This window comes from Phascolarctos cinereus, unplaced genomic scaffold, assembly GCF_003287225.1.
Source record: "Phascolarctos cinereus isolate Bilbo 61053 unplaced genomic scaffold, phaCin_HiC Scaffold_1;HRSCAF=81, whole genome shotgun sequence".
NCBI lineage: Eukaryota > Metazoa > Chordata > Mammalia > Diprotodontia > Phascolarctidae > Phascolarctos > Phascolarctos cinereus.
This window is the reverse complement of record NW_027555514.1, coordinates 71,903,627-71,914,768: the sequence shown is the minus strand read 5'-3', so window position 1 is coordinate 71,914,768 and position 11,142 is coordinate 71,903,627. Positions and strand designations below refer to the sequence as shown.

At 43.2% G+C, this 11,142-nt stretch overlaps 1 protein-coding gene across 1 annotated transcript; it reads right to left on the bottom strand.

The window, feature by feature from the left end:
* Positions 1-1,492: 1,492 nt before the first annotated feature.
* LOC110211183 (heat shock protein 83-like) lies at positions 1,493-10,243 on the bottom strand. The gene is given in 5 exon segments (XM_078149717.1): positions 1,493-1,579; positions 1,582-1,755; positions 1,757-2,639; positions 9,540-9,658; positions 10,097-10,243. Coding segments are annotated over 5 exon segments (1,410 nt in total).
* Between the last annotated feature and the right edge of the window lie 899 nt (positions 10,244-11,142).

Sequence of the window (11,142 nt, the reverse complement as noted above, 5' to 3'; positions counted from 1 at the left end):
TTCATGATTATAATCTTTAATTAACAAGGGAAAATGACTATTTCCTCTGTCACTCTTCCAAATTTTCACATAGACAAAACCTCAAAATGAGGGGTCAAGAAGTCTCTGACACACAAATTTGGAGCAGCAGCTTGAGATTTTAAGCCTACTTGCTAATCACAATCTCCTGCCCCTCTCCTTAGGAATTTAGTCTGAATAATGAATTAAGTGATGGGTAAACCCTTATCATTAACTGTAATAAAAAATACCTTTAAAATGGAAATATCAAGGCAATTTTCCAAACACCTGTCTTTTCTTATCATTCAGTCATGTCTGACTCTTTGTGATCTCATGTGGGTTTTCTTGGCAAAGATACTGGATTGGTTTGCCATTTCCTTCTCCAGCTCATTTTATAAATGAGGAAATGGAAGCAAACAGGGTTAAGTGACTTGTCCAGGGTCACACAGCTAGCCAGGGTTTCAGGCTATGTTTGAACTCAAGAAGATGACTCTTCAGGACTCCAGGTCGTGGCACCCTATCTGCTGGGCCACTTAGTTCTCCCTGTTCCTTTTCTGCAGATTCATTTCTTTTGTGTATGAGATGGATCTCAGTATCTTCCTGCTAAGTTCACACAAACTTTCCTCATCTGTAACCCAAACAGTGCCTCAGACTGTTTTTAGCTGACTGAGGCATGACTATGGAAAAAACAATGTCTTGCTGTCTCTGACATCTTATTTTTCCCTAAAAATATTTTGTGAACCTATAAGCTCTTCATCCTGAATGGATATGTTTCAAGCCTCAAGGAGTATACTCTATTTCTGGTATTCCAGAATTTGAGTAATAGGTCTATGCTTATCTTATCCCTTCCTAGTTTCATAAGATTTCAAACATTTACTCTAGAATGAATGATTTTTGTTTCCTTAGATTAATGAATCCCAATTTTTTTTCATCTCAATGTGGAACAATGGAAAGACCATTAGGCTTGGTTCAAATCTTGCCCCTTCCACTAACTAGCTGTGTGACCTTGGGTAAGTAATTTCTCTTCTTTGGACCTCAGTTTCATCATCTGTAAAAGAAGCAGGTTTCCCTTTGAGAAGCTTTAAGGTCCCTTCCAGCTCTGAACATCTACGAATAGTCTCTTTTTTTTTCATGTAAAAACTGCGTTCTCCTTATTCTGCATACTTTAATTTTAGAACACAAATAACAGCCCATAATACACAATATCCTACTCCCCAGATCAGGAGAGGGGGAACAGGGACCCTGTAAACCCTGCCCCCAATACACTGGAAAACAGGGCATTGGCAGATGGAGCCAGGCAAGGACAGGGCCTCTACTGCTACTGTGGGAAAACACAGGGTGTGATGCAGAGGTTCACCTAATCTACCTCCGCCATGCAGGATGCATCTTCATCTTCTTCAAGTGCAGGGAATCTCATCAGGAACAGCAGCACTGGTGCTTCTGCTGTCACCTCATCCTCATCAATGCCAAGATCTAGCTTAATCATACAGTAAATTCAATTTGAGTGAGTAGCAGCACTACCAGGTCTTTTACATCCTCGAAAAAAATTAAGATACTCAGGAATAAGCTCATCACTTTCCATCAACTGTCCATGATGAACCCACACCATACATACAGCTTAATGTTGTTCTTTTTGTTTTCAAAGAGATCAAAAAGAGCCCGGTGGGGGATGAAGAGTACAGCTTTGAATTGCAGCTGACCTTCCACAGAGAAGTGCTTTACTGCCAAGTGATCTTCCCAAACATTAGTGAGGGAAGCTCTTATAAAACTCGCCATATTCTTCTTGGCTGATGTCATCAGGATTCTGTGCCCAGATGGCCTTCGTCTTGTTCAGCTCTTCCTGATCAATGTTGATCTTCTTGGTTTCCTTCTTCTAATCCTTGCCTTCATCTTCTTCAGTCTTGGGTTTCTCCTCATCTCTGGCTGGCTCTTCCTCTTCTTTCTTTTTGTCTTCCTCTGTCTCACCATCACTGATTTCCTTCTCTCGTTCTTTCTCCAAATAAAGTGTGATGGGATAGCCAATGAACTGAGAGTTCTTCTTTACAACCTCCTTGATCTGCCTCTCTTCCAGATACTCTGTCTGGTCTTCTTTCAGATGTAAGATCACCTTGCTGCCCCTGCCAATAGGCTCACCATGGTCAGCACGGACTGTGAAAGAGCCACCAGCAGAAGACTCCCAGGCATACTGTCTATTATCATTGTGCGTGGTGATGACAACTACCTTCTCTGCCACCAAGTAAGCAGAATAGAAACCCACACCAAACTGACCAATCATGGAGATGTCTGCTCCAGCCTGCAAAGCCTCGATGAAAACATTGGTGCCAGACCTGGCAATGGTACCCAAGTTATTGATCAAATCAGCTTTTCTCATGCCAATGCCAATGTCCACCAAAATCAGAGTATGCTCCTGAGGGTTGGGGATGATGTCAATCTTCAGTTCTTTAGTGCTGTCCAATTTGGAAGGATCTGTCAGACTCTCATAGCAGATCTTGTCCAGGGCATCAGAGACATTGGACATGATCTCTCGAGGGAAGATTTCCTTATTAGAATAAAAGGCATTGATAATCAAGGACATAAGCTGGGCAATCTCTGCATGGAAGGCAAAGGTCTCCACCTTGTCCTCTCCATGCTCTCTCAGGCATCTTGAGTAGTTGTGGATAAGAAGGCTGGTTCAAGGAAGTGTTGAGCCCAGTGGCTCCAGAGACCAGGTACTGTGAGGAGCTTGGCACAAGAGAACCATCTATAAAGCTTCCCCTATGGAAACCACCTAATCTGGATCATTTTAGCTGTTCTTTGGAGAACCTCTAGCTCCATTCTATCTATCTTGAGATCACAGTGGGGAGTACCAACCAATGGACACTTAGTTGCCCTTCACTGTTCCAGAACAATAGGACTGGGGACCACACAATCTGATGAGTCATCCTTGGGTTGTCGTACAACCTTGGGTCAATTTTGGAGGTCTTCGGGGCTGTAGATCTTGTATGAAGCCATTTCTGCTTCAGTAGAATAATCACTCTGAAGCAATTTTGATTCTTAAAGAAAAGGCACACAGGAAATTTGCAGCTCAGGGAAGAGTCCACTGATGGCCTGATGTCATGCCACAGTTAAGAATATACTCTATGCTTTTCAGTGACCTGTTATGGAATGGAGCCAGCTATAGAGATGCTTAACTAATGGTTCCATCCGATGTGATGTGCCGCTCACAGCGGGATTCCTGAAGGCAACAGCTCCTCAGTGCTCCATTTTGCATTTCTAGGCACTATCATTCTCATCATCATCACCATCGTTGTTATTGACTGAAATTCATACATATAGTGATATCTAGTTTATTGTGCATCTTAGATAAATTATTTCCTTTGGCCCTCACCACAACACTGTGGGTTACAAAGGACAATTTAATAGTTGTACTTAAAAGTAAGTAGATGAGGAGACTTGGGCTCAGAAGAGTTAATTGACTCGCCTTAGGTCACAGCTATTCAGTGTTGTAGCTAAGACAGGAACTCAGAGCCTAGGTCTTCTTTTAAATCTATTCAATTCAGCAAACATTAATTCAGCACCTACTGAATGTGAGGCACTACTCTAGGTCCTAGAGATCCAAAGATAAAAACAAAACAATCTCTCGCACTCAAGGAGCTTAAATTCAACTGGATGACATAACCTAGAGGTAAAAACCGGGTCTATACTGAGTAATGCAAAAGAATATCAAGAGGGACAGAGTGTGTAAATAACTCAGATCTAGAAAGGCCTGGGAATTAAAGTGTCATCTGAGCTTTGTTTTGAAGGAAACTAGAGATTTGAGAAGTAGAGGGAGAGAGAGAAGGCACTGTAAATTCTGGGGCCCAATTTTACCCTAATTCTAAGGTACAAGGGCAGGAGATAGACTATTCATTAGGGGGACAACTAGTAGGCTGGTTTCACTGCGACAGAAAGTATAGAAAGGGATGTGACAGGATTAAGAACTGGGCGCATAAAGGTCCTCCACAAATGCTGTTGTTTGATAGGGTGAATAAGCTGCCAGGCCAAACTTGGCTTCTCAAACCAAATTGACTTTACCCCCTTCAGAGGAAGCAGTAGACTAGCAGGTCCATGTAAGGAGGGAGGGTGGGGTGCAATCCCGGAATCCCAGGCACAGCTGAGCTTGAACCTGCTGGTAGTTACTTCAGAACCCAAGTCTAAAGAACCAGGTAAAGATTCCAAGAGAGCCTGCCCCTCAGACCCTGAGATTCAGATGATTAAATCCAAGAGGAGATTTGAAAATCTCAAGGCCTCAGGATCAAAATGCTCAAGGGGGGGAAAAGAGTTCGCTTGCAGGAGCTCCCAAGCCGCTAGACAATTTTGTGTGGGTCAAGGCCATGCATGACTAAACAAAACCAAGTGTTATGGGCCTGGCTAGTCTCTTCTGGATTTAGGATTCAGAACTATGCCTGTTCGTGTTCTCCGTGTCTCTCTCCTCTCTCTTCTCTGTCCCTCTCTCTCTCTCCTGCCCTCCCTCACTCTTTCCCCTTCCCTCTCTCTCCCTTTCTCCCTCAACTCCATAGGCTTCCGCACAAACATATGAGCAAATATGTGCATTAAGAGGGCCAAAAAGAATGTGGTTGCATTGGTCTTTTCTAAAAAGGCAAAGCTTTCCTCCCATATGTAGGTCTGACTTTGAATAGAGAGTGGCAGGATGCTATTATGAGTCAAAGGCATTTCCATCTGCATTGCCTCTACCTATTTGTATGTATTTAGTTGTTTTTTAGTCATGTCTGACTCTTTGTGACCCCATTTGGGGTTTTCTTGGCAAAGACACTGGAGTGGTTTGCCATTTCCTTCTCCAGCTCATTTTGCAAATGAGGAAACTGAGGCAAACAGGGTTAAATGACTTGCCCAGGGTCATACAGTGTCTGAGGCCAGATTTGAACTCATAAAGACAAATCTTTATGATTCCAAGCTCTCTCGGCTGCACCACCTAGCTGCCCCTTGCAATATGTAATAGGTACTTAAGTATAGGGTATTGTATTTCTACATTCACTGCTCTCAGGAAAAGTAACCTAACAGAACATATAGACTACATTATGACTTTTCTTAGGTAATGAAAGGTAATTTTGTCTGTGCTAATTGCTGAACTGAGCCACATGCCTACCCATGCTCACTAGGATATTATACACGTCTGTAAACATTTGCAAAGCACCTACTCAACACTGGAAAAATTAAGCCCGAAACAATCCCAGTCCTCAAAATAATTTCAATTCTGCTGGTCTATCAACATACAGAGGCAGAGGGCTCTGTACTGGAAAGGATACTGGATTTCAATGACAGGCCTTGAGTTTGTATTCTGATGCTGCTACTTATTTATTACCTGGATGATTTTGGGTAAGTCACTTAACTTCTCTGGCCTTCAGCTCCTCATCTGAACATTCGGGGGTAAGATCAGGGGGCCCTGATCTCTTCTAGCTCTACAGAGAGGATCCTATGACCCTACTAGAACATACTGCCATGCAAGCTTCTCTGCTTCCCTGGTTGGTAGCTTTGTGTCCTGGGGCAACTCAGTTCTTCTCGCTAATCTCAGTACCCTCTCCTATAAAATGAAGGGTATGAAAAAAAGGACAGAACATTGGTCCATGTGATCATTGATAAAGGAAAGTCTACCAGCTGCTAAAGTTACTGACCATCCAGCTAGAAAAGGACAGATTATGGCCTAAGTATAGATCTCCTTTTAGCTGAAATCCTACAATTTTGTGGTCAGTGAATTTTAGGGTAGGAACAAATCAGGAAAATGGTTTGGGCTGTAATGTAATTTTAGTGATAAGGGAACTGCAAGTTAGAAACCTTAGCTACTCACTCAAATCTAGCTTTCAAGGCATGAAGTGTCGGGAGATGACTTTTCTGGATTGTTTAATAAAACTAAGCACATGCCCTCTATTTGCCAATGAAAAGAAAAATACCCAAGCCCAGAAGGCACAGGCCTATGTTTGTAAGCAAAGCACATGGACATGCTTTAATCCTACATGTGCATTTCCTTTGTTGGCAATTCCAAACCCTGCATTTCACACACCTGAAAAATGCATGTGTCTGCTTGGCGGATTTCCTTTTGTGATAATGAAAAGATCTGCTAACTTCTCTGTTTCGTTATTGGCATGAGCCTGGTTGCATTCTAATCAAATCAAGAAGGCATCTGTTAACAATTTATTCCAGTGAGCTGGTGTCTCAGAGTGGCCAGCTGCTTTTGAGGCCTTCATTGGAAAACATACTTGACCCATTAAAAACATTAGCCAGCATAAAGGAGGGGGAGCAACCATCTAGATCTCGAGTGGGGGAACTGTAATGCAGCCCAGCAAAGTTAGAGAGAATTTGGTTCCCGAAACCATAGGAATAGGATGTCATGTGTTCAGGCTTGCCAGAAGCCTCTGGTGCCTGTGGGATGATTGCAGAGACAGGTGGGGACATTAACACTGCAGAGAGAGCTGATGGCTGGGCCTTATAGTAGACAGCTTGATACAATGGAAAGAGGGCAGGATTGAAGTCCGAGGACACAGATTTGAATCTTGCCTCTGTCACTTACTTCCTGTCACCTTGGACAAGACACAGAACCTCTTTGGCTTCTGTTTCTACCTTTGTAAAATAAAGGAGTTGGTAAAAAGTTTTCTTTGGTTGCTTCTAATTCTAATTCATGCTCTTGTGTAGGAAGATATTTAGCTAATTTTCTTATCTTCCTTCCACGAGGCTGCACGCATAAGTGGAAAATATTTATGATATGCCAACGATAAAGTAGAATATTGGATTCAGTGGACTTGGAATCTGAGGAGCTGGGTTCAGATCTGAGCTCTGCTGTTTACTTCCTCTGTGACCATGGGCAGCTGCTGCACCTCTCTGGGCTCCATCTTCATCTGTAAAATGAAGGAGCTGGATTCTATCGCCTCACAGGCTCCGTGAAGTTCTAGGTCAGGTCAGTGCTGCTGCTATGATCTGGCTGGGCCTTCTGTCCTCTCTTCCCTCAGGAAGGAGCATGTTCAGTTTGGGTGCAAGAACATCCCTCAAGGCAGAAAACAAAAGGCAGATGGTCTTAATGATGTCAACCTGGGGAAGGTTTCCCCTTAGCGATAGAGAAGGCTAGAAGAGGAACAAGTCTGGGAATGATGAGGCTGCTTTGGGGACAGAGAGCACTTCACCTTTCTAGGCATGGATGCTGTCGTCTGCCATGTGAAGTTTGGAACTGGATAAATGCTAAGGTCTTTTCCAAGCAAAGCTGGGTTGGGCATAGGTGCAGGGAGGTATCTGAAATTTTCTCTCAGGGGTTTCATGTATGTTTTATATTTCTCTTATCTCCCAACAATGCCTAGCACAGTGCTGTGTCAAGAGAATAGGTTGAATGAATCTTTTTGATTAGTTATAAAAAGAAAAAATTAAAGTAGTGTTTTTGCTCAGTTGTTTAGTCATGTTTGACTCTACATAATGCCACAGACATGGTTTTGTTGTTTTTTGTTTGTTTGTTTGTTTCTTTTTTCAGCAAAGCTACTGGAGTGGCTTGTAATTTCCTTCTCCAGCTCATTTTACAGATGACTAGGTTAAGTGACTCGCCCAGGGTCACACAGCTAGTAAGTGCTTGAGGTCACATTTGAACTCAGATCTTCCTGGCTCCAGGCCCAGTACTCTATCCACTACCCCACCTAACTATCCATTATTAAAGAATAGACTTCCAAAATGAAAATAGGAACTAATATCAGTTTAGCCCTAATCAATCCCTACCTCCTTCCCAAATAAACATACCTGATTTTTTGAAAAGGAGAAACAGTCCTCAATCATCTACATTTTAATTATGCTGCAGTAGTTTTCTGTAAGGAATTGAGATGAAACCTTAAAAGTAGCCAGTGACTCGTTATGGTCCTGCTTATAGGCATCTTTCTTCCTCCTCCCTTTCCCAGAGAGGTAGCGTATATGGCTGTGTGTGAGTGTGAGTTTGGGGGGGGGGGGTGGAGGTTGGTCTTGACATTTTCCTTATAGAAGCTGAATATGGGCTGAACACAGCTGATCTCTCAAACCTTCTTGTAGTGAAACGGTGCTGGGAGAAAACTTTGCCATCAAAAAGATGGATGTTTAATGGAGGTCTTTCCTCAGATTCATCACCACATGGGGTGGAGAGCCAAGGAGAACACTACATCAAAGGCCTAGCAAACAGTGAGTAATGCCTGAGACAAGGCAAGCTGGGATCTGCACGGGGAATGGTACATCTGCTAACCTCTGGGAAAGAAATGGGTTACAGTCTGGGCAAGATGGGCAGAGGGGTGGGAGGACGCAGATAATGCTGAAACACACTCAGCCTTTCACTGAGGAATTCTGACTCTATTAAGACTTAGGACCCCTAGAAGGATACTCTAGCTATGAAGAGAAACTTGGACCCCTGTCCAAGAGGAGCTGACTTCCTAAGGTGTTCTAGAGGGGAAGGCTAGGACACCATGCATTCAGAAAGGCGTGTTCATGTTGTTTTGTTGTATTCATAGTTATTTCTGTCCTAAATAAATGCTTTACGTGACGACACTCCCCAGACACAAGGCATTGGAGAACACTTCATGACGTGGAGTTAGATTTGGTTGACAGGCCTGAAAAACAGTGGTGATGTTGGTGCTTTGAAGTAAAATAGACGGGATTGGGCACAATAGCATCTGAGGTGACAGTTGTAACCTTGCTGCTGCTGCTGGCAGTAGTTTCGTGACAGGTCATTCCATGTGGATGTCAGCTTCTGGGGGCACTAGAGCTGCATCCCATTTCGGTGCTAGAGATATAGGGACAATCAAAAATACAGGACACTATAGAACAACGTTCCTAGGAGCCTCTACCCTGCCGTCCTATTTACCTAATAGCCATGACCATGAGAATCACTGTAATTTTTACACTCCTTAATAAACTACGTATGAGTTAACTGAACGTTTCTCCTTTTCACGAGGAAATAAGAAGTCTAGATCAAGACAGTGAATTTCCAGGTTAGCTATTTTCTCAGGTCCTTCATTGTGGCTAGGAAACAAGAAAGAGAGACCAACTCCAGCCTAAAAGAGGTTTCTGACTCTGAGAGGTGCTGGGTTCAGGGATCACCCAGAATATACATTTGAATAATGTTTCTTGCTACTGTTCAGTCATTTTAGTCATATCCGACTCTTCATGACCCCATTTGAGGTTTTCTTGGCAAAAATGCTGGAGTGGTTTACTGTTTCCTTCCCCAGCTCATTTTTTACAGATAAGGAAACAGGCAAACAGGGTTTAAGTGACTTGCCCAGGGTCACACAGCTATTAAGTGTTTGAGGCCATATTAGAACTGAGGTCTTCCTGACTCCAAGCCTGGCATTCTATCCACTGCTGGCCTAACTCAGCTGCCAATACTTCTTTTTTTATCTAATCAGATTAAACAGTTTACTAAGATAATGCCACGGGCTCATTCCTTTAGAATATGGAGTAATCCCACATGGGGGCCAGAGACACTGTCTCCCTGAAGCTTCTGACTGAGAGGAATAATCTCTGTGAGGAGCACCCTTTTGTAGTTACATACTGTTTGATCGGTGCTTGCTTACCTGAGTGTAGGCAGACTAAGTAACTGCACACCTGGATGTGAATTCATTTCAGGTATTTCCGGATTTTTTAAAACTAGATTGGAGAGTACAGCCTCCTCAGTTCTGTAACTGGTCCGAAGCTGCCAGCATCCAAGGGCCAATTAAAATGTCAGGCAAAGGCACTGCGGTTCTTGTCTACTGAGGAGAGGCCTGGACATATCCTGTATCATGGTGTGGCTCAAGGAGAAGGGCTATGATGTTATTGCCAACCTGGTCAACATTGGACAAAAGGAGGACTTTGGAGAGGCCAGTAAGAAAGCATTGAAGCTTGGGACCATAAAGGTTTTCATCAAGGACATTAATTAGGAATTTGTAGAGAGGGAGTTCCGACCAGTTCTTCAGTTTAGCGCCCTGTATGAGGACTGCTTTGTCACTAGTAGAAGAGGTCAACAAGGAGGTGGGGACAGGGTGGGATAGGAGCAGAAATTACAATGACAATAGCAACAACAATAATAAAAGGCTACTTGGGGGAGAAAAGAACTAGATGAGAGAAAATGAGCCAAGAAAGGTAGACTTACCGTCAGTAGTACCCAGGATTCTGAGAGGTGGGGTTCTACGGACACAAGAGCTATGTTTTCACATGGGTCAGAACCCAGAGCCTTAGCCTTATTCAGGAGGAAGAGCAGCATATCTGCTGCTCTTTTCCCAAGAGGAACATCCTCCATTTCTCACAGCCTCATGTTTGTCCTGAACACAGGCACATTTCCTGCCGAGAGGCAGAGATTACCAGAGGTGGAAGGACCTTAGAAGTCATCTAACCCAACCTAGCCATTGTGGGAATCCCTATTATAATGGTAGACTAAGAGATTGCAATGTGGTCTGATACTAAGACTGTTAGGTTTGGAGTTAGAATCCTATGTCTGGCACTTACTATCTCTGTGACCTTGGGCAAATCATTTAACCTCTCTGGATCTCCATTTCTTCATCTCTAAAATGAGGATATTAGACTAGACGTCCTCCGAGTTGGCTTGGAGATCCAAATCTGTGGCAATCGTGACGCATCGCTATAGAGCACATATACAGTATATGCTATAGAGCTATAGAGTAGAATGTAAGTTCCTTGAGGGCAGAGCCTATTTCAGTTTTCTCTCTGTATCTCATGGCCTAGTGCATAGTAGGTATTTCATAAACGCTTCTTAAATTGAATAAACGTGGCTCCCTAGAACATAATAGATACAGTAGAAATGCATATTCCCTCCCCCCCAACTTCTACCAAGAAGTCACTGTCCTTCCCTCTGGTATAATAAATTAACCAACCCTTCTCTCCCATGACAATTTTTGAAATACTCATCAACTTACATATCACCTTTAATTCTTCCTTTATTCAGGCTTGCCATATGCAGTTCTTTCAAGTCCTCTTAATAAGGCATGGAACCCAGATCCTCTCCTTACCCCAGCAGCCTTCCTTGGTATACAGTCCAGTATGTCGATGCCCCTTGTAAATCACGGCCCCTCTAACTGAAGAAAAGTGGTTTCACCCTTACAGAGCAATACAACAATTGCTTCCTTGTTCTGGATACTCTGAACCTAATCATGCCTCCACAAAGTACATGAGTTTTTTGGG